Source organism: Oncorhynchus gorbuscha, linkage group LG06 (assembly GCF_021184085.1).
Source record: "Oncorhynchus gorbuscha isolate QuinsamMale2020 ecotype Even-year linkage group LG06, OgorEven_v1.0, whole genome shotgun sequence".
NCBI lineage: Eukaryota > Metazoa > Chordata > Actinopteri > Salmoniformes > Salmonidae > Oncorhynchus > Oncorhynchus gorbuscha.
Window position 1 is genome coordinate 21,208,721 of NC_060178.1, and position 27,836 is coordinate 21,236,556.

A 27,836-nucleotide genomic window follows, 5' to 3' on the forward strand; every position below is an offset into this window, starting at 1 on the left:
ATGGACAATGACCCCAAAGATACTTCCAAAGTTGTGACAAAATGGCTTAAGGACAACAAAGTCAAGGTATTGGAGTGGCCATCACAAAGCCCTGACCTCAATCCTATAGAACATTTGTGGGCAGAACTGAAAAAGAGTGTGCGAGCAAGGAGGCCTACAAACCTGATTCAGTTACACCAGCTCTGTCAGGAGGAATGGGCCAAAATTCACCCAACTTATTGTGGGAAGCTCGTGGAAGGCTACCCGAAATGTTTGACTCAAGTTAAACAATTTAAAGACAATGCTACCAAATACCAATTGAGTGTATGTCAACTTCTGACCCACTGGGAATGTAATGAAATAAATCATTCTCTTTATTAATCTGACATGTCACATTCTTAAAATACATTACATTTACATTTAAGTCATTTAGCAGACGCTCTTATCCAGAGCGACTTACAAATTGGTGCATTTACCTTATGACATCCAGTGGAACAGCCACTTTACAATAGTGCATCTAAATCTTTTAAGGGGGGGGTAGAAGGATTACTTTATCCTATCCTAGGTATTCCTTAAAGAGGTGGGGTTTCAGGTGTCTCCGGAAGGTGGTGATTGACTCCGCTGTCCTGGGACTCCGCTGTCCAAACTCCCTCACGACGGTGAGGGAGTTTGTTCCACCATTGGAGGGCCAGAGCAGCGAACAGTTTTGACTGGGCTGAGCGGGAACTGTACTTCCTCAGTGGTAGGGAGGCGAGCAGGCCAGAGGTGGATGAACGCAGTGCCCTTGTTTGGGTGTAGGGCCTGATCAGAGCCTGGAGGTACTGAGGTGCCGTTCCCCTCACAGCTCCGTAGGCAAGCACCATGGTCTTGTAGCGGATGCGAGCTTCAACTGGAAGCCAGTGGTGATCGTAACTGACCTAAGACAGGGAATTTGTACTACGATTAAATGTCAGGGATTGTGAAAAACTGAGTTTAAATGTATTTGCCTAAGGTGTATTGTAAACTTCCGACTTCAAAAAAATAACTTATTTCAACTTTATTTAACCAGGTAGGCTAGTTGAGAACAAGTTCTCATTTGCAACTGCGACCTGGCCAAGATAAAGCAAGATAAAGCGTAGCAACTCGACACATACAACAACACAGAGTTACAAATGGAATAAACAAAACATACAGTCAATAATCAATAATAATACAGTTGAACAAAAGAAAACAAAAAGTCTATATACAGTGAGTGCAAATGAGGTAAGTTAAGGAAATAAATAGGCCATGGTGGCGAAGTAATTACAATATAGCAATTAAACACTGGAACGGTATATCGGCAGAAGATGAATGTGCAGGTAGAGATACTGGGGTGCAAAGGAGCAAAATAAATACCAGTATGGGGATGAGGTAGGTAGATAGATGGGCTGTTTACAGATAGGCTAAGTACAGGTGCAGTGATCTGTAAACTGCTCTGACAGCTGGTGCTTAAAGCTAGTGAGGGAGATGTGAGTCTCCAGCTTCAGAGATTTTTGCAATTCGTTCCAGTCATGGGCAGCAGAGAAATGGAAGGAAAGACGACCAAAGGAGGAATTGGCTTTGGGGGTGACCAGTGAGATATACCTGCTGGAGCGCGTGCTACGGACGGGCGAGCAGGTGCGGGCAGCGATCGATTGAAAAGCATGCATTTAGTTTTACTTGCGTTTAAGAGCAGTTGGAGGCCACGGAAGGAGAGTTGCACGGCATTGAAGCTCGTCTGGAGGTTAGTTAACACAGTGTCCAAGGAGGGGCCAGAAGTATTACAGAATGGTGTCGTCTGCGTAGAGGTGGATCAGAGAATCACCAGCAGCAAGAGCAACATCATTGATGTATACAGAAAAGAGAGTCGCCTCGAGAATTGAACCCTGTGGCAAACCCATAGAGACTTCCAGAGGACCGGACAGCATGCCCTCCGATTTGACAAACTGAACTCTATCAGAGAAGTAGTTGGTAAACCAGGCGAGGCAATCATTTGAGAAACCAAGGCTGTCGAGTCTGCCAATAAGAATTTTGTGATTGACAGAGTCGAAAGCCTTGGCCAGGTCGATGAATACGGCTGCACAGTAATGTCTCTTATCGATGGCGGTTATGATGTCGTTTAGAACCTTGAGCGTGGCTGAGGTGCACCCATGACTAGCTCTGAAACCAGATTGCATAGAGGACAAGGTACGGTGGGATTCGAAATGGTCAGTAATCTGTTTGTTAACTTGGCTTTCGAAGACCTCAGAAAGACAGGGTAGGATAGATATAGGTCTGTAGCAGTTTGGGTCTAGAGTGACACCCCCTTTGAAGAGGGGGATGACCGCGGCAGCTTTCCAATCTTTGGGAATCTCAGAAGATACGAAAGTAAGGTTGAACAGGCTAGTAAAAGGGGCTGCAACAATTTCTGCAGATAATTTTAGAAAGAGAGGGTCCAGATTGTATAGCCCGGCTGATTTGTAGGGGTCCAGATTTTCCAGCTCTTTCAGAACATCGGCTATCTGGATTTGGGTAAAGGAGAAATGGTGGGGGCTTTGGCGGGTTGCTGTGGAGGGTGCCGGGCAGTTGACCGAGGTAGGGGTAACCATGTGGAAAGCATGGCCAGCGGTAGAGAAATGCTTTTTGAAATTCTCAATTATAGTGGATATATCGGTGGTGACAATGTTTCCTAGCCTCAGAGCAGTTTGCAGCTGTGAGGAGGTGCTCTTATTCTCCATGGCCTTTACAGTGTCCCAGAACTTTTTTGAGTTAGTACTACAGGATGCAAATTTCTGTTTGAAAAAGCTTGCCTTAGCTTTTCTAACTGCCTGTGTATATTTGTTCCTAACTTCCATATCACAGGGGCTATTCGATGCTAATGCAGAACGCCACAGGATGTTTTTGTGCTGGTCAAGGGCAGACAGGTCTGGCGTGAACCAAGGACTATATCTATTCCTAGTTCTACATTTTTTGAGAGGGGCATGCTTATTTAAGATGGTGAGGAAGGTACTTTTAAAGAATAGCCAGGCATCATCTACTGACGGGATGAGGTCAATGTCATTCCAGGATACCCCGGCCAGGTCGATTAGAAAGGCCTGCTCGCAGAAGTGTTTCAGGGAGCGTTTGACAGTGATGAGAGGTGGTCGTTTGGTCGCAGACCCATTACGGATGCAGGCAATGAGGCAGTGATCGCTGAGATCTTGATTGAAAACAGCAGAGGTGTATTTGGAGGGCGAATTAGTTCGGATGACATCTATGAGGGTGCCCGTGTTTACTGATTTGGAGTTGTACCTGGTAGGTTCATTGATAATGTGTGTGAGATTGAGGGCATCAAGCTTAGTTTGTAGGATGGCCGGGGTGTTAAGCATTTCCCAGTTTATGTCACCTAGTAGCACAAGCTCAGAAGATAGATGGGGGGCAATCAGTTCACATATAGTATTGAGGGCACAGCTGGGGGCAGAGGGAGGTCTATAGCAAGCGGCAACAGTGAGAGACTTGTTTCTGGAAAGGTACATTTTTAGAAGTAGAAGCTCAAATTGTTTGGGTATAGATCTGGATAGTAGACAGAACTCTGCAGGCTATCTTTGCAGTAGATTGCAACACTGCCCCCCTTTGGCAGTTTTATCTCGGCGGAAAACGTTATAGTTAGCAATGGAGTTTTCAGGGTTTTTGGTGGTTTTCCTAAGCCAGGATTCAGATACGGCTAAGACATCTGGGTTGGCAGAGTGTGCTAAAGCAGTGAGTAAAACAAACTTAGGGAGTAGGCTTCTAATGTTAACATGCATGAAACCAAGGCTTTTACGTTTACAGAAGTCAACAAATGAGAGCACCTGGGGGGTGGGAGTGGAGCGAGGCACTGCAGGACTTGGATTAACCTCCACATCAGAAGTAGGATAAGGGTACGGCTAAAGACTATACGAACTGGCCGTCTAGCACGTTCAGAACAGAGAGTAAAGGAGCAGGTTTCTGGGCACGATAGCATAGATTCAAGGCATAGTGTACAGACAAAGATAAGTTAGGATGTGAGTACATTGGAGGTAAACCTAGGCATTGAGTAATGAAGACAGAGATATAGTCTCTAGAGATGTTTAAACCAGGTGATGTCATCGCATATGTAGGAGGTGTAACAACATGGTTGGTTAAGGCATATTGAGCAGGGCTAGAGGCTCTACAGTGAAATAAGACAGTAATCACTAACCAGGACAGTAATGGACAAGGCATATTGATATTAGAGAGAGGCATGCGTAGCCAAGTGAACGTATGGGTCCAGTGAGTGGTTGGGCTGGCTGGGGACACGGCGATTCAGACAGTTAGCAGGCTAACAAGGTAACAGTTAGAAGGCCGGAGCTAAACAAGCTAGCAGCTAGTAGACCAGGGCAAGCTAGCAGTTAGCAGGCCGGGTTAGCAAGCAGTTAGCATGGGCTTGACTTCAACTGTACCTGTGGTTCAAACACATCAAGTAAATTCATGCATTTATAGGGTTATCAAATGCATTCAAACATGCTCAAACCACACATTTATTTATAATTTAGTAAGTGTAGTTGTCTCACAGGCTTTGAGATAATGGAATATAAAATACTTTGGGAGATCATACTCTTTTTTTTAGCTGAAGATCAAAGAGGTGCACAGAAGACTCAAACAATTGGGAAAAATCAAATTACATTTATTATTGATGCAGTCGTTTCTTTTGATAAGCAAATATTTTATTCTTTCAGTCTAAAGAAACTTTACAATATAAAGAAACATACAAAGGACATCTTTATTACCTACACAAGACACCTAAGTCCCTAAGACAAGATCTGAACTATCCTACCATGAAATACAAAGCAAACCTAAGAGACAGACTGCTTCATATAGAATACTGCCAAGTCGTCAGAAAGGACAATGAACGATACAAGATAATATTTTTTTCCTTCCCCTTGGCCCCCCCCCCCAAAAAAAAATCTTTCTAATGTTACAGTATTATATATCACAATATAAGTACAGAGATGGCCAACAATTGTATTACACAGAGGACTGAGAGAGGATCAGTGAGCATCAATCTTTACAACGCTATTTCATCAGGAGTAATAGAAAGGACACAGTTTCCCCCATACGTTTGACTTTTATCTAGTCTTTAAAATTAAAATTAGGTTCCTTTAGTATTTTTTCCTTTTAAAAGTTTGTCTTCAATTGATAAAAATCCTTCATATTAAAAACTGTAATATGTGGTCGCATGTTAACGAGACGATGGCCTTTGAGTAGGCAATAACCATTCTTAGAACTAATTTGAGATTATTTCCATTGGCAACAGGGGTCAAGGACAGAGTGAGGACGCTGTAGTTGCAAGAATAAACTGTATCAATGACATCAGACATCCCCTTCACCTCTCTCTGTCCTTACAGCTAAATTAACGGTAGATTGTTTTCACATTTCCTACATGTATACTGACCAGAAACAATAGTGTTTAGGATGCAGTTACTGCATGTTCACATGTTCAAGTAAATATACATACATATTTAATTTTTACCACAATTTTGTTTTTAGCCAACTTAAATCAAATGTCAAGCACATCGTCTCTTTATTATGAAAACATGGACAGTTCACTTATAATTTACTTTAAGCTGTATTCATTGGTAGTGACTGACATATCAAAACATGTCAATGATATCAAAATGCATTATACAGTATTTACAAAAAGGAAATTAAAGGAAAGGAGGGCTCAAGAGTGAGGATGGGGCTGTAGGGGGCGGGTGCGGGACAGAGGGCTGTGTGCCAGTCAGTCTGCTAGAGGAACACTGGAGCGAGTCATTCCTCAAGACAACCTACCCAGAAGATGGACCTGTTTAGCTCTGAATCTGTTTAGCTCCGAATCCAAGCTACTCCATACCGGATCTGCCAACACTATAGCAAGGTCACTGGCAAAAGACCAATCACAGACAGAGGCCAGAATGATTTTAAATAAGAACAAAAATATGTAACTTGTTGATAAATTACTTTTTTTCAAAAAAGCACAACACGTCTCCGCAAGAGAGTCGAACCCCTTGGATTAATAACCATTTCATATGAAAGTTTGAGGAACTTAGGCAAAGTCTTTCCTTAGGTGTGCAGATTCTATGGGCTTTAAAAAAATAATCATCTTAAATACACTTAATAGAAATTCAAACAATATCAAACAAATAAACTAGAATAAAAGAAATAGTTTGACTCACAATTCAGTCCAACCAGGTAGAATTGTCTCATTTCTCAAAGTATGTATTTGAGGTGAGCAGCTGGACTTAAAGGTAGTCTATGCTCTGTAGAGCACTCCTTTATTTGTAGTGGGAGAGTGAAGCCCCACCGTGTAGTCACTCCAGTCATTTCACACTCCCATCACCAGTGGTGCTACAGCCCCCCCAAACACCGGATCTAACAGCCCATGGATAAGGCCTAGACCCACAGAGGGAACTGGTGGATGGGAGCTCTGTGGTGTTAAGGCGTCAGCATGCTTCAGTTCGGCTGGCACCTAGTGGAACGAGTGTGATCTCATACTCTATAACAAAAATACCTTTGCGGCAATAGTAAGGTTTGTCCATTTTGAGACGCTGTAGCCAGTATACACTTCCTCAAAATAGTAAGAATTCATCTTAGATAACTCAAGAAATCTGTCAATAAGTTTTATGTTTTTGCAGAGGAGATCTTAGTCATGCAATTTTACATCTAACAAAGATGTTTGGTGCACTATTTCTCAATTTAAAAAAATTGTACAAAATGTCATAATATATGCACAAACTCAATGGAACGGTTTCAGATGGGAAGCATGCGGACGCCTTTTGCCCCTCGCTAAACTATGGTTGCATGTGAGAGGGGTCAGACACCGGATCATAAGGATCCGTGAGGTCAACCCTAACTGGAAGGAAGCAGCTAGAGGTCTGTACACCAAAGACAACATGGAAACCAGTAGCAAGGGGCCTGTATCACGGGATCAGATCAGTAAAATAACACTGAGCCTTGAGTTTGTATGCAGGGTAACAGTGAAATCAATGCAGGAGAAGGAACCACTTTCAGGATTCTCAAGTTGTATATCAAAGCAACAAATAAACAAGCACAATACAAGCTCAATATGTTGTATTTACAGGGCAAGAACAAAGCCATAGAAGAGCATAGAGGGTCTAACAACCCTTTCTCTTTACTGAATAGGAAGGACAAGACAGAAACATTATTGTTCCAAGCCACCTGAACTGAAAGTAGAATTAGGAGCAACTGTCCAAATTACATTCGATCAGTCCCTCCTTGCACAGTAACAAGCCTGTAGAAATACATATATTATGACATTACATTTTGGGAGGGGTGTGTGTGATCAGACATGTAGATTGACAGACTATTGAGTACCAAAAGATAAAGACGTTTCTGAGATCGCCACCCTTTTCACATTCAGAAGTTTTGGGGAACTCCCATGGATGGATGGATGGATGGGAGTTTTAGGAAGGATAATTCTTAGATGAGAGCGATTTCAAACAGCTATCCTTGTATTCCTATCACACCCTGCTTGAGTGTTTACATTTTTTCTGCCATATTTTTCTGGTAGTAAAGACACTGGCCACAAATTCTGCAAAGAACAGAAGACAGAGGTATGTGTAAGGGGTTGAGACAAATAAAACAAACAAGAAACATCCAATACCTAAAATCATGTAAACAGAAGTGTCATTGTGCATTTTTTGAGTGTGTGCTCATTCTGTTGTGGATGTTGTTGAGATACAATGTGCCATTAACAGGAAATCAAAACTACAACATTATAGCAATATCAATTATGAAAATTATAACAATAATATTATTAATAAAATACAAACATATCATGAAAACTGTTCTTGCCCTAATATATCACCAGTTCAGCTTTTCATTTCAACAAAAGGACACAGGAATTGAATGAGGGTGAGCTTTGAACCTCTCACTCAACTGCTGCATGCAAAAACAACATTTCAATAAAATAAGAATACAATTATTGAGCAGAGTGGAGCCACCAGCCTTGATGCTGAAAGGCCTGTTGCTGAGGAGAGTTCCTGCAGACAGCCAGACAGACAGAGTCCCCCATTCTCACTGTCCTGGGCCTGTGAGGAAGCCAGGCAGGCAGGAAGAATCACTGAGTTGGCTCTTCCTGTGGCTCTGAGACTGTTTCCTGCCCTGAACCCCCACTTTGCAAACACTGGGATGGGAGGCCTTGATGGGAATCCTGCGATCCAGTGACATCCCAGGGGGCTGTGAAACACAGCATGCCATCCAGGGGGAGGAGGAGGGAGAGTGTGGGGGGGGGGGGGGGGGGGTAGGAGGAGTAGGGGGAGGAAGAGGAGGGAGAGTAGGGGGGAGAGGGAAACGCAAGATGCAGCAGGGTGGGAGGGAAAGGGGGAGAAAAAAAAGAAAGAAAATAAAGAAAAATAAAATAAAAAATAAAATCACACACTCATCGTCATGTTGGGTGAATACTGCAAAGAGAGAAGAAGGGAAGGGGGGAAATAGATGAGCCAATGCTAGATTACACTGTTTATATGATGCTACAAAATTCAAGATGCAAGCAATAAGAAACTCCACTCAATGTAATTACGATTCTGTCCATGTATAAGTTTGTTATCATGCATAAGAAGTTTATATAAGACAGCCAGGTAAGACTTATACATATTTTCTATGTTGACATTATAAAACAAATCTAATTTCGACAAAGTAAGGTAAAGCCTGAAGGGAAAGTGTTTAGGATAAAGGAATCAAGTCAGCAGTGAGATGAGAATGTCCTCTCAGAAGCACACTGCCTGATGTTAGCGGGTTAGTGAAGAGAAGGACTGTAGTGCTGTAAAGTACTCACACTTTCACTTTGGAATGGGTTTAAAAAGTTCCCTGCCATCTCCCCATCATCCCGCGGAGTTCCCGGAGGGTTGTTCATGACTGCCATATTGTTGGGAGAATTCTACACCAAGAGGGAAATAAATCCAGATTTAGGCTTGCCATTTCTAGTGAATGGATGTTTCATTATAAAGTGCCATTATTTAATGAATGCCTGCTTTGGGTCCAAACCAAGTCATCAGTATTAGAAGTGCCTTCGATAAACTTTAGCTGATGGGTCTGCATTGAAATGAATGCAAGTTTATCTGGTGTGGAGTCTTTAAAGTCTCACCTTTGGCAAGCCATCCATGTCACCAGAGCCTGAAAACAACAAGAGAGAGAGATTGACATGGGAGAAAAGCTCATCAATATAAAGCTATGATCAACTGCTCCTCTGGTCGGGGATCACAGGTCATATGCTTTAATTAAACTATTTGTTTCAAATACAGATGAAACCCAACTTCATTGGCTTCATGTCTCACCTGCCTACAGAATCAATGTGCCTGCTTGCTGCCCATATAATCTGCTTCCACTTCAATCCATATTATGAAAGGAACGATCCTTCTAGTGTCCACAAGGGGGTACAGTCACACTAGAAAGCGCTACTTCTCAAGGAACTCAGCAGCCGGATTTCAACAATTCAAGCCGGATGACCACATTACTATTGTACAGTAATTCTAAATTACTGCCTAATATTTATATAAAAGTTTCAGAAATGTAAATGTTCATGTTTGCCAGAATGATTGAATGAATTCCAGGTAACAGTTTTACGTGCTGCTGACAGATGAGAAGAATATCATCACATTGATCGGCTGATAGCTGCTATTAAAACTCACCTAGCGATCCGTTCATATGGTGTGGCTCCATGCTTCCCATTCCTCCCATTGGGCCTTCAGGGCCCGGCCCCATTGTGAACTGTAAGAGAAAAACAAAAGAACAACACAGAAATGACAGAGTTACAACTTAATGATGTTTGTCATTATCATATCAAATTGCATAATCAGTGCCTCTACCCATTTGAAAACAGGAACCCCATGAAAAACAAAGAGCCTACTTACATTAGGCCTGTTACCACCAGGGCCAATAGGATTCATCATTGTGTAGATGTTTTCACTGGAATTTGTGGAGTCTGGTGAAAAGGAAACAACAGTTAGTCCAGCCTACAGTATATTTAGGGCTCCCGAGTGGCGCAGCCATCTAAGGCACTGCATCTCAGTGCTTGAGGCATCACTACAGACATCCTAATTAAATCACAACCGGCCGTGATTGGCAGTCACATAGGGTGGTTCCCCCAGCGTCGTCCGGGTTTGGCCGGTATACACCGTCATTGTAAATACAAATGTGTTCTTAACTGACTTGCCTAGTTAAATAAAGGTTAAATAAAAATAACAAAATAATCATATTTGAGCAGAACTACACAGTACTGTATTGCCTTCTCCCACATGAATGAACAGCCTTGAGATTGAACACTACTAAACCACCAAAATATGACGATGATTCACACTTAAACATGCAGGCTATAATTCATCTACCCAATGCCTAATGTCTCACACTTTTCAAATCTCATGTTCCCATGAACTTGGGGTTAAATCCTGATGACTACAGAGCCAGTGGGAAGTAAACAGGACCAGCACATCATGCTGCTCTCATTGTGTCTCCATCCTGCATAGAATATGAGAATTGAAGGGACCTTGATCCGACATTGTAGTGTGGTCAGAGTAGGTGATAGATGAACATAAAAAAATAAAGGAATCGCAAAATTGTGAAAGAGAGAGGGAAAAAGAGGGCAAGAGAACAGGCAAGAGAATGGGCAGGAGAATGGGCAAGAGAACGGGCAGGAGAATGGGCAAGAGAACGGGCAGGAGAATAAGAGCGTCTGCTAAATGACTTAAATGTAAATGTAATGTAAATGTAATGGGCAAGAGAACGGGCAGGAGAATGGGCAAGAGAACGGGCAGGAGAATGGGCAAGAAAACGGGCAGGAGAATGGGCAAGAGAACGGGCAGGAGAACGGGCAGGAGAACGGGCAGGAGAATGGGCAAAAGAATGGGCAGGAGAACGGGAGAAAGAGAAAAATAAAGAGAAAGAGGTAGGGAGTGTGGGGTTTGTTGCCTGGTTCTGGTCCTGGGTGTAGTATATGCAGTCGTGACTGGGTGTATGTGTGTGCAGTCGTGACTGGGTGTATGTGTGTGTGGGGAAGGGGGGGGGTCTTGGCGACTGCAGTGGAAAAGCATGTGAGAAGTGTTGTGCACATGTTGCCCCGGCAACACATCACAATAGGTGTATGTAAATAATAAATAGTGGATTAAAAATAAAAACCTCTCCACATCCCAACAAAAACAGCACATCCACAGGATGTTTGTCCAGAGCGGTGTGTTCTGACAGTACTTTCAACAGGAACATCAGACTGATGCAGCATAAGTGAGAACAACAGATGATCGCAGCTTGGTGGTCTGCCAATGTATACACATCCAATATGTAGCTATCCACATATCAATCTAAGATTACTTAAGATAAAAATTATTAGGTAAACAAAGTCAACAAGTGTGACTGACAGCAGAATAGTGAATGAAACAACCAGTTTAAAACCTGTTGAGACTCTCGGGGCAGTATTTTCATTTTTTGATATTTTGTCAGGACAAGATGCTAGAATATGCATATAATTGACAGCTTTGGATAGAAAACACTCTAACGTTTCCAAAACTCTAAAGATAGTGTCTGTGATTATAACAGAACTGATGTTGCAGGGGAAAGCCTGAGAAAAATCCAATCCGGAAGTGCCCCATATTTTGAAAGCTCTGCGTTCCAATGAGTCCCTATTGAGCTGTGAATGTGCCATCAACCAGCTTACGCTTTCTACGTATTCCCCAAGGTGTCTACAGCATTGTGACGTAGTTTTACGCATTTATGTTGAAGAATAGCCGTAGGCGGCTTCATTCGTAAATGGTCACCTGATGCCTCCCAGGGTGACTCTCGTGTAAAATACAGAGGTAGCCATTACTCCAATCGGTCCTACTGAAAAATGAATTGTCCCGACGGATATATTATCGAATAGATATTTGAAAAACACCTTGAGGATTGATTATAAACAACGTTTGCCATGTTTCTGTCGATATTAAGGAGCTAATTTGGAATATTTTTTGCCGTTTTCGTGACTGCAATTTCCGGGTGATTTCCCAGCCAAACGTGAAGAACAAACGGAGCTATTTCGCCTAAAAAAAATGATCTTTTGAGAAAAAATGAACTTTGGGAATCTACCTGGGAGTTTCGTGAGTGAAAACATCCAAAGTTCATCAAAGGTAAATTATTTAATTTGATTGCTTTTCTGATTTTCATGACAAGGTTGCCTGCTGCTAGCAAGGCATAATGCTATGCTAGGCTATCGATAAACTTACACAAATGCTTATCTAGCTTTGGCTGTAAAGCATGTTTTGAAAATCTGAGATGACGGTGATTAACAAAAGGCTAAGCTGTGTCTCAATATATTTCATTTGTGATTTTCATGAGTAGGAATATTTTCTAGGGATATTTATGTCCGTTGCGTTATGATAATTAGTTTCAGGCGATGATTACGCTCCCGCATGCGGGATGGGGAGTCAGTAGAGGTTAAATAGATTGAGGAGTGATATGGAGACATAAGTGTTGCGTACCTCCTGGGCTAGGCATGATGGGAGTTCCTGGTGGGCCTCCGCCGCCTGGAGGACCCTGGGAGAAAGACGAGAGGAGGAGAGAGAGAGATTTAGAGGAAAGATATTTCCAAAACATCTAGACATACAGTTCCTTCAGAAAATATTTACACCCCTTGAATTTTTCCTAATTTTGTGGGGTTACAAGGTGAGATTAAAATGTATTTACTTGTGATTTTTTTTGTCAATGATCTACACAAAATACAAATATTTATGAAAAATAAAACACTAATATATGTTGATTATATAAGTATTAAAAACCCTTGAGTCAATACATATTAGAATCACATTTGACAGTGATTACAGCAGTGAGTCTTTCTGGATAAATCCATGAACTTTGCACACCTGGATTAGAAAATAATTGCACATTTTTCTTTAAAGAAATATTTAAGCTCTGTCAAGTTGGTTGTTGAGCATTGCTAGACAGGCATTTTCAAGTCTTGCCATAGATTTTCCAGCTGATTTAAGTCAAAACTGCTAGGCCACTCAGGAACAGTCAATGTTGTCTTGGTAGGCAACTCCAGTGTATATTTGGCCTTGTGTTTTAGGTTATTGTCCTGCTGAAAGGTGAATTTATAAGCTCTATTCTGTTTATTTTTATCCTTAAAAACTCCCTAGTCCTTGTCGATGACAAGCATACCCAAAACATGATGCTGCCACCACCATGCTTGAAAGTATGAAGAGTGGTACTCAGTGATGTGTTGTGTTGGATATGCTCCAAACATTACACTTTGTATTCAGGACAAAGTTAATTTCTTTGCCACATTTTTTGCAGTTTTACTTTAGTGTCTTATTGCAAACAGGATGCATGTTTTGGAACATTTTTATTCTGTACAGGTTTCCTTCTTTTCACCCTGTCATTTAGCTTAGTATTGTGGAGTAACTACAATGTTGTTGATCCATCCTCAGTTTTCTCCTATCACAGCCAATACTCTAACTGAACTTTGAGCGGTTTCTTTCCTCTCAGGCAACTGAGTTAGGAAGGATGCCTGTATCTTTGTAGTGACTGGGTGTATTGATACCAGGCACCATTCTTTGCGAGGCATTGGAAAGCCACCCTGGTCTTTGGTTGAATCTATGTTTGAAATTCACTGCTCAACTGAGGGACCCTTACAGATAATTGTATATGTGGGGTACAGAGATGAGATTCAGTAGTCCTTCAAAAATCATGTTAACATTATTATTGCACACAATGTGAGTCCAGGCAGCTAAATATGTGGCTTGTTAAACACATATTTACTCCTGAACTTATTTAGGATTGCCATAACAAAGGGGTTCAATACTTAGACGCAATACATTTTTGCTTTTCATTTTCTATGAAAAACATAATCCCACATTGACATCATGGGGTATTGTGTGTAGGCCAGTGACACACAATCTCAATTGAAATCGGTTTTAAATTCAGGCTGTAACACAACAAAATGTCGAAAAAGTCAAGGGGTGTGAAAACTTTCTCAACGCACTGTATACAGTAGCATGCCAGTCAGATGTCAGCTATGGCTAACAATACTAACCAGTGTTTAGGCTTGAGACTTACCACATAGTTGCCAGGAGATGACGAGGAATAGGCTATCTATAGAAAGAGAATAGAAAAGGGAAACAATCAGTGAACTCATGACTTTCACAACAAAGAAACGCCTCTAAAATCAATGAGGCATTAGAGTGAGTGAGAAGGTGAGTGAGCATGACTTACTGAGTTTGCGTTGGGATTGGGCCAGGGACCACGACCTCCAGGACCCCTGAGACAGAGAGAGGGGAGGAAAATAGGCTGTGTGAGAGAGGCTCACTGTGGAACAAATTAGAGCTTGTATTTGCTCAAATTGTTACTTGTCAAATATTCTTACATCCTATCAGTGCTATTAATAGCAATTCCAATCGTACTTCAGATATTTGGACCAAAAAATATCATGGTAAGTAGATGGAGGTGATTAAATGCCTTTGGAGAATGACTGTACTCACATATTCATCCCTGGCATTCCTGGGCCCATGGAGTTGGGAGGAGGCCTCATTCCACCACCATAGTTCTACACAGAGAGAGGAATACACCGTGTCAACCCTTGGCACTAGTGAGGACAACACATGCCAGGGATCACCTTCTCATTTGTTGTGTTTAAGACAGATGCCAGTTTTTAATGACTTGATCCTGATCAGCAATGTACGTGTATAATGATAACAGGGGCATGTGTGTCTGAATATGTGGTGTGTGTGTGCACGTGTGTGTGTGTGTTGTGATGGTTGCACAGTGGGGGCTTGGCAGGACAGTAGCGTGGAGCAGAACACAGAGTAGCTCCATTCAGAGGTAGAGTTTTGTTCAGTGGATGATTACACTGGTCGAGCAGATGTCGCACAAGCTGCTGAATTGTTGTCTGCCAAAGTTACACAATGAGGGTAGCTGGAAGGGGCAGGGAGAGGCAGGGAGAAGGGGAGGGAGAAGGGCATAGAGGATGGAAGGGAGAAGGGGAGGGAGAAGGGCAGGGAGAATGGAAGGGAGAAGGGGAGGGAGAAGGGCAGGGAGAAGGGGAAGGAGGGGCAGGGAGAAGGTGAGGGAGAAGGGCAGGGAGAAGGACAGGGAGAAGGGGAGGGAGAATGGTAGGGAGAATGGAAGGGAGAAGGGGAGGGAGAAGGGCAGGGAGAATGGGAAGGAGGGGCAGGGAGAAGGTGAGGGAGAAGGGCAGGGAGAAGGACAGGGAGAAGGACAGGGAGAATGGCAGAAGGGCAGGGAGAATGGTAGGGAGGGGCAGTGAGAGGCAGGGAGAAGGGCAGCATGGCACATGAAGCTCAAACTGACTTGGTGATTGGAAACGAGACTGTGGATTTATACTTAACAAGGAGAGGGGTGCTACTTGAGGGGTATGATGTCGGGCACGCTTTGAGACAAAGCAGATAGAAATAGCTGGGGGGGAAAAGTAGCAAGAGCGATTCAGGTATTCCAAAACAACCGCAGGTGCTCTTGGAGGGGAATAGTACTAGAAAGGCTTAAGGACAAATTATAACCACAAATAAATGCTAAGTGGCATAAAGAAATCCAAGTCCAGGCACCTGCGTGAGTTAAAGGCTAAAGTCAAAAAGCCTTTAAAGTGTGGGCTACTTCACTCTTAAAATACACCAATGCGTTTTCTGCCTTCATTTTTTAAATGTATTTTATTTCACCTTTATTTAACCAGGTAGGCTAGTTGAGAACAAATTCTCATTTGCAACTGCGACCTGGCCAAAATAAAGCAAAGCAGTTCGACACATACAACAACACAGAGTTACACATGGAGTAAAACAAACATACAGTCAACAATACAGTAGAAACAAGTCTATATACGATGTGAGCAAATGAGGTGAGATAATGGATGTAAAGGCAAAAGGCCATGGTGGCAAAGTAAATACAATATAGCAAGTAAAACACTGGAATGGTAGATTTGCAGTGGAAGAATGTGCAAAGTAGAAATAAGAATAATGGGGTGCAAATGAGCAAAATAAATAAATAAAATAAAATAAATACAGTAGGGAAAGTAGTTGTTTGGGCTAAATTATAGATGGGCTATGTACAGGTGCAATAATCTGTGAGCTGCTCTGACAGCTGGTGCTTAAGCATGTTCCAGTTTAGGTCACCTAGCAGCACGAGCTCTGAAGATAAATGGGGGGGCAATCAGTTCACATATGGTGTCCAGAGCACAGCTGGGGGCAGAGGGTGGTCTATAGCAGGCGGCAACGGTGAGAGACTTGTTTTTAGAGAGCTGGATTTTTAAAAGTAGAAGTTCAAATTGTTTGGGCACAGACCTGGATAATAGGACAGAACTCTGCAGGCTATCTTTGCAGTAGATTGCAACACCGCCCCCTTTGGCAGTTCTATCTTGTCTGAAAATGTTGTAGTTAGGGATGAACATTTCTGAATTTTTGGTGGTCTTCCTAAGCCAGGATTCAGACACAGCTAGAACATCCGGGTTGGCAGAGTGTGCTAAAGTAGTGAATAAAACAAACATGCATGATACCAAGGATATTACGGTGACAGAAGTCATCAAAAGAGAGCGCATGGGGAATAGGAGTGGAGCTAGGCACTGCAGGGCCTGGATTCACCTCTACATCACCAGAGGAAAAGAGGAGGAGTAGGATAAGGGTACGGCTAAAAGCAATGAGAATTGGTCGTCTAGAACGTCTGGAACAGAGGAGGTTTCTGGGGGCGATGAAATAGCTTCAAGGTATAATGTACAGACAAAGGTATGGTAGGATGTGAAAACAGTGGAGGTAAACCTAGGTATTGAGTGATGATGAGAGAGATATTGTCTCTAGAAACATAATTGAAACCAGGAGATGTCATCGCATGTGTGGGTGGTGGAACTAATAGGTTGGATAAGGTATAGTGAGCAAGACGAGAGGCTCTACAGTGAAATAAGCCAATAAACACTAACCAGAGCAGCAATGGACAAGGCATATTGACATTAAGGAGAGGCATGCTTAGTCGAGTGAAGAAAAGGGTCCAGTGAGTAGTGAGGTTGGTTGGGGTCACTGCGATTCAGACAGCTAGCCGGGCAATCGGTAGAAAGCTAGCATAGGATGGAGGTCTGTTTTTAGCCACCTCGTGCGTTTCCGTCAGTAAGATTAGTGGGGTCCCGTGTGGTAGAGGGGATCAATCCAATTCACAAAAAAAAATAGATATAGTTATAGAGGCCCAAGAAAAAAAAAATTGCGTTCAGGTAACGTCGCGACGGAGGAGCTAGCTGGATAACTCCCTCGGGCAGATAACGTCGGTAGTCCAGTTGTGAAGGCCCGGTGGGGCTCCGCGTTGGCAGTAAAACGGGTCCGGATAGGTGATTGTAGCCCAGGAGTGGCTGATGGAACTCTTTAGCTGGCTAGCTCCGGAATAATTGATGTTTGCTCCGGGATTGACGTAAGCCAATAGTCACACGGATAGCAGCTAGCTAGCTGCGAGATCCAGGTATAAAATGTCCGGAGCTTGCGGTTGAAATCTGGGGACATGGAGAGAAAAATAGGTCCGGTATGTTCCGGTCCGAGCCGCGCCGTACAAAACTGGCGATAGATTTTCGAGCTAAAGGATAGCTGATGACCACAAACCGTGGTTAGCTGAATACTAACGATTAGCCAGTAAAGAAGCTAACTAGATTCAGACTAGCTTCTGATTAGCTTCTGGTTAGCTTCAGGCTAGCTTCTGGTTAGCTTCTATGGAGGATTACAGACTTGAGGTAAATAATACTTTTTTTTATAAATTGGTGAGGCGGGTTGCAGGAGAGTGTTTTGAAGTTGAGTTTATGGAAAATAAAAAATATATATAAAAAGGTATGCGAAGAAAGTTGCAAATATACATATATACGGGACACGACAAGATGAGGACAAAGGACGTCTGACTGCTATGCCATCTTGGTGACGCACACTTCATCAAGGTGTCTGGACCTGGATTTTTTTATGACACTTAGCAATTACACCACATGACCAAAAGTATGTGGACAGCTCCTCGACAAACATCACATTCCAAAATAATTGCCATTAATATGGAGTTGGTCCCCTCTTCACTGTTATAACTGCCTCCACTCTTCTGAGAAGGCTTTCCACTCGATGTTGGAACATTGATGCAAGGACTTGCTTGATTTGTGAATGGGGGCATTGTCATGCTGAGACAGGAAAGGATCTTCCCCAGGGTAGCCTAGTGGTTAGAGCGTTGGACTAGTAACCGAAAGGTTGCAAGTTTGAATCCCCGAGCTGACAAGGTACAAATCTGTCGTTCTGCCCCTGAACAGGCAGTTAACCCACTGTTCCTAGGCCGTCATTGAAAATAAGAATTTGTTCTTAACTGACTTGCCAAGGAAAATAAAGGTTAAAAAAATATATAAAAAAATGTTGCCACAAAGTTGGAAACACAGAATCATCTAGAATGTCATTGTATGCTGTAGCGTTAAGATGTCCCTTCACTGGAACTAAGGGGCTTAGCCAAAACATGAAAAACAGCCCCAGACCATTATTCATCCTCCACCAAACGTTACAGTTGGCACTATGCAGGTAGCGTTCTCTTGGCATCCGCCAAACCCAAATTCGTCCGTCGGACTGCCAGATGGTGAAGAGTGATTCATCACTCCAGAGAAGGCGTTTCCACTGCTCTAGAGTCCAATGGCGGCAAGCTTATACCACTCCAGCCAATGCTTGGCATCGCGTATGGTGATCTTAGGCTTGTGTGCAGCTGCTCGGCCATGGAAACCCATTTCATGAAGCTCCGGGACAAACAGTTATTGTCCTGACATTGCTTCCAGAGGCAGTTTGGAAGGCGGTAGTGAGTGTTGCAACCTTGGACAGATCATTTTTACGCACTACGCGCTTCAGCACTCGGCGGTCCCATTCTGTTAGCCCCACCCATTCGCGGCTGAGCCTTTGTTGCTCCTAAACATTTCCACTTCACAATAACAGCACTTACAGTTGACCTGGGCAGCTCTAGCAGGGCAGACATCTGATAAACGGATTTGTTGGAAAAGTGGCATCCTATGACTGTGATACATTGAAAGTCACTGAGCTCTTCAGTAAGGCCATTCTACTGCAAATATTTGTCTATAGAGATTTCATGTAAAAAATAGTGTATTTGTGGTTATACATTTTTAATTGAGCTTTTCCAGATAGAAATACTTTAGGTTGAGACAGACATTAGTGAATAAGTAGCGATGAAAGCAACATTGTGTGTTTAGTGTGTTATGCTGTAAATGGACATGGGGAACATGGATAGAGGGGTGGAGCAGCAGAGTTTAGGGGGAGTCATGGTGTCTGCCTGTACCTGTGGGCCCATGCCACCCATCCCTCTGGGGGGATTCATCCGCATCGGGCCGCCCATGTTTGGATGTCCTGGAGGAGGGATGATCGAGAGGAAGTCCGTCAGCATTGGACAATTTCAGACCAAATACATTCTACAATCACATATCCCTAAAGCTGCAATATGCAATGTGAGTTATAGATCTGTCAATTTCATTGAAAGCAAATCTAAGAAGCAGTAGATCTGTTCTATGTGTCCAATTTCTATGCTTCCCGTTCTTAAGTTCCGTTTTTGCGTCTTTTACTTTCGGTTTTGTACACCAGCTTCAAACAGCTGAAAAAAAAAAGTGTGGTTATTGAAAAAATATTATACAGCGATTTAGATGGTTTTGCTTGTTTTGTCACAGAACTATTGGAATTTTTGCAACCAGGAAATGGCGGAGTGATTTCTGCATATTGCACCTTTAAAGGGATACTGTGGGATTCTGGAAATTAACCCCTGTATTTAACTCCTTTTTGGGGGTAGGCACAAATTTACCTTTATACTTCCATAAATTTTATCTTCAGATGAGTCCTGTGACACTTGGAGAACCCCATTGTGATCGTGAGAATCTCCCCTTTCGCCTCCCGGGTGGCACAGTGGTTAAGGGCACTGTACTGCAGCGCCAGCTGTGCCATCAGAGACTCTGAGTTCGTGCCCAGGCTCTGTCGTAACCGGCCGCGACCGGGAGGTCCGTGGGACGACGCACAATTGGCCTAGCGTCGCCCGGGTTAGGGAGGGGTTGGCCGGTAGGGATGTCCTTGTCTCATCGCGCACCAGCGACTCCTGTGGCGGGCCGGGCGCAGTGCGCGCTAACCAAGGTTGCCAGGTGCACGGTGTTTCCTCCGACACATTGGTGCGGCTGGCTTCCGGGTTGGATGCGCGCTGTGTTAAGAAGCAGTGCGGCTTGGTTGGGTTGTGTATCGGAGGACGCATTACTTTCAACCTTCGTCTCTCCCAAGCCGGTACGAGAGTTGTAGCGATGAGACAAGATAGTAGCTACTAAAACAATTGGATACCACGAAATTGGGGAGAAAACGGGGTAAAAAATAAAAAAAATAAAAAGAGAATCTTCCCTTTCCACAGTGGGGTCACATTAGTTTGTAGCCCAAATGCAACTAACAGAAGTTGGCACATCGACGGTACCGACGTCAGACAAGTCCCCTGACACTTGGGAGGGCCGTAGTGCAAAACTGAGAACACCATCGTGAGAGTGTCCTCTTTCCATAGAGTGGTAATGGTTTCTAGGTCAAACTGTTCAGACGCTACAGATGTTTTCGTAAGAAGACCGATTTTTGGATATCTCATGGTCTGACAAACACCATTCTAACTCTGCTGCCTTCTATAGCTCTGCCACCTTGTTATGTCATTTAGATTGATGCAGTGGTGTGTCAATTGACTCTAGGGGGCTGAGGTTGTTTTTCTACCCAGAGGCAGATGAATATGCAGTACATACCCCTTTCTATCTCGAAAGCAATGATGTCCGAAGTTAAGAAAAACAGTGTTCGTTGTGGCAGTTTCACCAAGTACTGATTCCAGCTTTAAGCTAATAGATATTACACATTACAAAATGAATAGAAGTGTGAGGTGTTTACCCTGTGGTCTGGTTGGGTCCAGGCTGTTTGGCAGGAGAGGCTGTGACCCTGGGACTCCCACAGGGGGCTGAGAGACAAAGGGTAAGAGAGAGACTAACATTAGCACAGAGCATTCAACTCCCTGACAATGTACTACTCACATGTAAGACACATACTTCTAGTAGAGAACACCTTTTTTTGGGGGTGGGGTGGGGGTACTTTACCTGATTTGGCATGCGGAGCGATGGGCGAGGTCCACCTGGGTACCTTGGGGACATGAAAGGCTGTGGGGAGGAGGACAGATGTCAACGTCAGTCTTGTCCGGTCATGCTACTGTACGACTTTCAGCTGTCAGCAGGGGGAACCATTGTGCTGGAGAAAGTGAGCTTTGTTTGCATTCTACACAAGGCAAAGGTTGTGTCTGAACAATAGTCTGAACAACAGTCTGAACAATAGTCCTCAGATGCCGTAGACTAATAGAACAGAATGGAACAGGGGAAATAAAGAGGGAAGGTAAAAGAGAGAGGGGGGAAGAGAGGAAGATGGAGTAGAGGATGGGCGTGGGTGATGTCAGCATGTTGAATGAGGGAACTGTAGAGGATGAGGGATGAGGATGTTAGTGTGTGTGCAGGAGGGTAGTGGAAGAATACACATCTATACCGGTTTTAACACACGCACACACCCCCACACACACAAACACAACTGACTGTATTGATCAATTGTCCAACAGAGCTACCAGACAACATTTTGACAGTGTGATAGAGGTGTATCTAAAGGCGTCAACATGCTTCAGTTCGGCTGGCGCCTAGCCGAGTTGTGCTCGCATACTCCTTTAAAAAGACCTTGGCTTGAACAACAAGAAAACAGCAGCAATAGTACTGTTTGTCCATTTTAAGACACCGTAGCCAGGATACCCTTCCACAAAATAGTCTGACTTAATCTAAGATAATTCAAGAAATCTGTCATTTATTTTGACGTTTTTGCCAAGGAGATCTTAGACGCGCAATTTGACATCTAAATAAGGTGTTTGGTTCAGTATATCTCAAGTGAAAAAACATGCAGGAGTACAGGCTCTTCATTCAAGAATTCCTACTGTTGAATAATGGCAGATGTGGGGGGCGTAGACTTCGGCTGCTGACTTCAGCTCGCCTCGAGAAAAAATCCAACACGTCACAAAATGTTGTCATAATATCTGCACGGACTGTTCTGAACTGTTTAGGCTGAGAAGTATGCGGACACATAAAAAAAAGTTGTATCCAAAAAAGACTTTCATTAATCAAGGGAAAACAAAATATAATAATCATTAAGAGCGCAACTAACCAGTGTTATTGACAATGACATAACACACAAATTATCATGCTATGAGAGATGTGTACGGTCAGGCGAAACATGACGCCATGACAACACAGAAACAGGCTTTCAGAGCCAATTAAACGCAAGGTACTACTTGGTCGAAGGGAGACGAGGCCAGCTGGAGGACAGGTTAAGTAATGACCAGGCCCTGGAGGGAAAGACTGCCATTTCCCCTTTACTCTCCATCGCTCTCCCTCTATCCCTTCATCTAGCTGTCCTTAATTCTCTCTCCCCCCTCTCCCTTCTCTCTCCTCTCTCCAATCCCGCTCTCCTCTCTCCCATCCCTCTCTCCCCCTCTGCTTTTGTCTAAGCCAAGTTGTGGTGAGTTTGTGTGCGAGCGTTCCACAGTGCAATATTAATGGGATATGAATGGGATATTGATGGGATATGGGATAGTGAGTGCCGGGGTCAGGGAGAGGAGAGAGCATGCCTGCTCTGCTCAGCCTGGCCAGATGCACCCCCACTCTTCCTCTATTCGATACAGCTGGGCCAACACAGCTGAATTATTTATCCAATCTACAGCGTCATGGCCACTGTCTGTCCACAACTAGAGAGCAGGGCTGTTTGTATGGACATATGTGAGTGTGAGTGGACAGGCAGAGAGGAAGAGACCAAGGGAGACAGAGGCCTCTCAGTGTGAGTGGACAGGCAGAGAGGAAGAGACCAAGGGAGACAGAGGCCTCTCAGTGTGAGTGGACAGGCAGAGAGGAAGAGACCAAGGGAGACAGAGGCCTCTCAGTGTGAGTGGACAGGCAGAGAGGAAGAGACCAAGGGAGACAGAGGCCTCTCAGTGTGAGTGGACAGGCAGAGAGGAAGAGACCAAGGGAGACAGAGGCCTCTCAGTGTGAGTGGACAGGCAGAGAGAAAGAGACCAAGGGAGACAGAGGCCTCTCAGTGTGAGTGGACAGGCAGAGAGGAAGAGACCAAGGGAGACAGAGGCCTCTCAGTGTGAGTGGACAGGCAGAGAGGAAGAGACCAAGGGAGACAGAGGCCTCTCAGTGTGAGTGGACAGGCAGAGAGAAAGAGACCAAGGGAGACAGAGGCCTCTCAGTGTGAGTGGACAGGCAGAGAGGAAGAGACCAAGGGAGACAGAGGCCTCTCAGTGTGAGTGGACAGGCAGAGAGGAAGAGACCAAGGGAGACAGAGGCCTCTCAGTGTGAGTGGACAGGCAGAGAGGAAGAGACCAAGGGAGACAGAGGCCTCTCAGTGTGAGTGGACAGGCAGAGAGGAAGAGACCAAGGGAGACAGAGGCCTCTCAATGTGAGTGGACAGGCAGAGAGGAAGAGACCAAGGGAGACAGAGGCCTCTCAGTGTGAAGTGGACAGGCAGAGATAGTGAGTGAGAAGTGAAAGGGGGAGTGCCTGCCTATGCAGCAAGAGGTGAGGGAGAGGGGGCAAAGCGTGTGTGAGAGAGAAGGGTGTGTGTGAGTGTGTCTTACCTGGCCATGAGGTCCCATCATGGGGTTGTTGGGGTTGTGTGGGGGTGGCTGTGCGTGGGGTGACGGCTGGGAGCCGGGAGGTCCCTTTAAGAGAGAAGAGAGAAGGAGATGAGTGACACAGTGAGACTCGGAGGGCCATGGAGTTGAGCTAGCTATAGGTGTTGATGCTCCCTCTACATCTAGCACACATAATAACACCCGCCCAGGATAGAAGCACGATACAACCTCTGGCTCATGGATCAGCTGTGCTTTTAAACACACTAGACCACTATGGCTAACTGTTTAGAATTCAGGTGTGTGTACTGTGTGTTTATTCATGAAATGTGTTAAAATAATATATGTCACCTTAAATATCATTCATTTAATTAATCTCTTAGCAACACAGTCATACTTAAGTCATTCCCAACTGACAGTGTAGGAAAGGAAATCTTACCACATACAGTAACTATGTACGTAAATACATGACATAAAACATCTAACCTCAGAAATAGGTATACCTAGATAACCCATTTAGAAAGCACCTCCTGTTCTCACTTGAACACAGAGTATGTAAAGACCCAATCATACAGAGGAGACACACACATTCACAGTCAAGTGTTGTTTTATCAGCCAGTCTTTCAGAGCCTCGATGACGCCTGAAGCTCTCAGGTAACCATGTGCAGCCATTTCAAAGCAGACACACACCAGACCCCCCCCCACACCACACACACACACACACACACACACACACACACACACACACACACACACACACACACACACACACACACACACACACACACACACACACACACACACACACACACACACACACACCAGTCACGCATGCATACACACCCTGCTGAAGCCTTCAGGTAATGTAACAGACTGGTAATCCCCTAATCCTGCCATTTCAAATCTGCAACACCAGACACACACCTGTATGAGCACTAACTAAACACACACACACACACACACACACACACACACACACACACACACACACACACACACACACACACACACACACACACACACACACACACACACACACACACACACACACACCTATTTCAACTGAATGTCTGCCCACGGGAGCAGAAACACTTATCTGTCTAACACACTACACATGTCTGCACCTGGCCAGGAGACAATCCTTCTATCTAACACTAGAAGATCCAACCTGTCTGATGAAACCTAATTCCTACTAAATCAAACAAACTCTCTTCAGTTCCGACAGACCAGGCAGCAGCAGACACCAGCAGTATCTCCCATTCTCCTGCTCAACCACCCTGAGAAGCCCTGGCACTGGGGAGAATGGTGGTGCGCTGACAGAGGGGAGAGCAGTGAAACAAAATGTACAAAAATTGAGCTTGAGAATGAAAATAAATAAAACCTCAACTCTAATGATTTCAACTACTTTTTTTTAGCAGTACAATATATAATAATAATAATATATGCCATTTAGCAGACACTTTTATCCAAAGCGACTTACAGTCATGTGTGCATACATTCTACGTATGGGTGGTCCCGGGGATCGAACCCACTACCCTGGCGTTACAAGCGCCATGCTCTACCAACTGAGCTACACAGTACAACAATGCTTCAGCCCTAAGAGGCAAGCAGCAAGTCAACCAATGCTGACTTAGAGGTGTACAGTGTTAGAGGTATATGTACCCACTAAGTCACCATCGTCCTCATCGACCACCTCATGTACAGGCCTCTCCAAGTGAGGGCCGTGTTGATAAGGCACATAGCTGTGGACTTATGAGGAGCTCTTGTGATTAAGTGTTTCTAGCGAGAGGTTTTTACAAGTGTGTGTTGTGTATAAATCCCACTTACCATAGCAGCCTAATGCTTTCATTTACAATTCTAACCTAGAGAAGAGAAAAATATGACATATTTTTTATCAGTAATAAATATGACTGCAGCTGTAGAGTTCTGGATCTGAGTAAGTGTTATGAAAAAGACAGATGTCACAAGTCATGATAGTAGACTAGGTGAAAAATATGTTGATTAACCCCAACTGCACCTGTAAGTCGCTCTAGATAAGAGCGTCTGCTAAATGACTACAATGTCAAATGTAAATAGTAGCATTGCGGCAATGGCTGAGCATAGGGCCGTGTTAGCTAGCAACTTTTTGGATGGTGGTCAACACCAGCTGCACTACCTGGCCTCCCAGCAGTTTAAAGTGGAGGGCTGTCGCTGTAGTGGTGGACTGTGTGTGTGTGTCTGTACGGGTGCGTCTGTACGGGGGAAGAAGAGGGTGGTGGGGTGGGGGTTAAATGAAGCAATTAATAAAATAATTTTCTACACAGCTAAGGAGATAACAGCTTGGCAGTGTACCACAAACCCATCAACAAAAGCCACCCAGTGTCCCAGACTCACCCTCCCCAGATCTGCTTTAGGAACAACACAACAACTCTGCTGCTTTCCCTGAAGGGGCAGTAACTGAACACAGATTGGATGGCAATACTGAGCCTGTCATGTGTGTATGCATATGCAGTACTTCTCCATCTCCACTAGAGGGCAGTGCAGATCTACCATAGACAGGCCCGAACACAAAAGGCAAACTGAAACACAACAAACAAAGCCTGGTTGAACAACAGCACAACGCACACTCATTGTCATTCCTTTCTACATTCCAGCAGCAGTGCTACAGGCTCATGGCATGGCAACCTGTCAGCTCAGTAGGGAAAGACTGCCATGAGGGTTTGCTCCCCGAGGAGACTGAAGAATAGTGCGCTGATTTAGCGTGTTACTATGGTATGAAGCCGTGAGTCACTGTCGTGTATCTGTGATTCCTGCCACAGTGGTCAGGAATGTCAGTCTTCGTTTCAGTGGCAGACCTGGAATAGGCTCTGCAATGGTTGAACATAAACTAGAATCCTGAATCAACAGCTCACGAGTCTTCGTCATTAAAATCCAAACCAGGTTTAGTTGAACCACTCGTATAATATGCTATTGCCAGACTAGGCTACAGAGAGACAGTTGACAACGTGAACAACAGACTGGGACTGGAGAGAGAGAAAGAGTTGGCCCAGGAATGCCAATACTCCTTCTCCAGTGGTCCTATTCACATATAACTTCTACCAGCCATTCTCAAACTTTAACCCATAGGATCCAGTCTAACCTTCTACTATAGAGATCAAGACATGTTCAAACACAATGGGTAGTCCATCAACCCAACAGAGTTCTAATCAAATCATATAAAATATTATTAAAATCACAAGCTTCGTAAACAACAGGTGTAGACTAACAGTGAAATGCTTACTGGATGGCAGGGAACTCGACCCCAGCGATGTACTGGGCCGTACACACTACTCTCTGTAGAGCCTTGCCAAACAGTACATACCAAGTTCTGAAGCAACGAGTCAAGATACTCTTAATGGTGCAACTGTATAACTTTTTGAGGATCGGAGGGCCCATGCCAAATCTTTGCATCCTCCGGAGGGGGAAGAGGCGTTGTTGTGCCCTCTTCACGACTGCCTTGTGTGTGTGTGTGTGTGGACCATAATAGATCCAGAAAGATATGGACACAGAATCTCTCGACCCGTTCCACTACAGCCCTGTTGATGTGAATGGTGGCGTGCACGGCCCTCCATTTCCTGTTGTCCACGATCAGCTCCTTTGTCTTGCTGACATTGAGGAAGAGATTGTTCTGGCTAGTGTGAACAGTGAGTACAGGAGGGGACTAAGCATGCACCTCTGAGGGGCCCCCGTGTTGAGGGAAAGGGGATATCTAGTCAGTTGTACAACTGAATGCATTCAACCAAAATGTGTCTTCCGCATTTAACCCAACTCCTCTGAATCAGGTCAGCGTGGCAGATGTGTTGTTGCCTACCCTCACCACATGGGGGAGGCTCGTCAGGAAGTCCAGGATCCAGGTGCAGAGGGAGGTGTTTAATCACAGGGTCCTTAGCTTAGTGATGAGTCTGGAGGGCACTACGGTGTTGAAAGCTGAGCTGTTGTCAGTGAACAGCATTCTCACATTGGTGTTCCTCTTGTCCAGGTGGGAAAGGGCAGAGTGGAGTGCAATAGTGGTTGCGTCATCTGTGGATGATTCTCTAGAAGAGAGTAGCTACTACACCCAAGCTAGACATTATCACCTATCAATACCTTGACTCTTAAGACTCACCTGACCAACAAACTCAGCCCCAGGCGACATAACTACGATACGCACCAACAGTGATCCAATTTTAGATGACAGTTAGCTAGCTGTCTCTGACTATGGAGAGACATTCCTG

At 44.2% G+C, this 27,836-nt stretch overlaps 1 protein-coding gene across 2 annotated transcripts in view; it reads right to left on the bottom strand.

Moving 5' to 3' along the window:
- Window positions 1-4,602: 4,602 nt before the first annotated feature.
- The window catches only part of LOC124037674 (single-stranded DNA-binding protein 3-like), a 137,639-nt gene continuing 114,405 nt past the window's right edge, over window positions 4,603-27,836 (bottom strand). The window contains exons 6-18 of one of the 2 annotated variants that reach the window (XM_046352620.1): window positions 23,611-23,694; window positions 21,044-21,103; window positions 20,841-20,907; window positions 19,231-19,298; window positions 14,430-14,494; window positions 14,164-14,209; window positions 14,008-14,043; window positions 12,435-12,489; window positions 9,843-9,913; window positions 9,621-9,699; window positions 9,077-9,105; window positions 8,768-8,869; window positions 4,603-8,169 (exon numbers count right to left, since the gene is read on the bottom strand). In XM_046352620.1, the coding sequence (XP_046208576.1) occupies window positions 8,008-8,169; window positions 8,768-8,869; window positions 9,077-9,105; window positions 9,621-9,699; window positions 9,843-9,913; window positions 12,435-12,489; window positions 14,008-14,043; window positions 14,164-14,209; window positions 14,430-14,494; window positions 19,231-19,298; window positions 20,841-20,907; window positions 21,044-21,103; window positions 23,611-23,694 (924 nt within the window). In that variant the 3' untranslated portion in view covers window positions 4,603-8,007. Of the gene's footprint in view, window positions 8,394-8,767; window positions 8,870-9,076; window positions 9,106-9,620; window positions 9,700-9,842; window positions 9,914-12,434; window positions 12,490-14,007; window positions 14,044-14,163; window positions 14,210-14,429; window positions 14,495-19,230; window positions 19,299-20,840; window positions 20,908-21,043; window positions 21,104-23,610; window positions 23,695-27,836 lie in introns of both variants that reach the window. The other variant, XM_046352621.1, reaches the window with a different exon arrangement.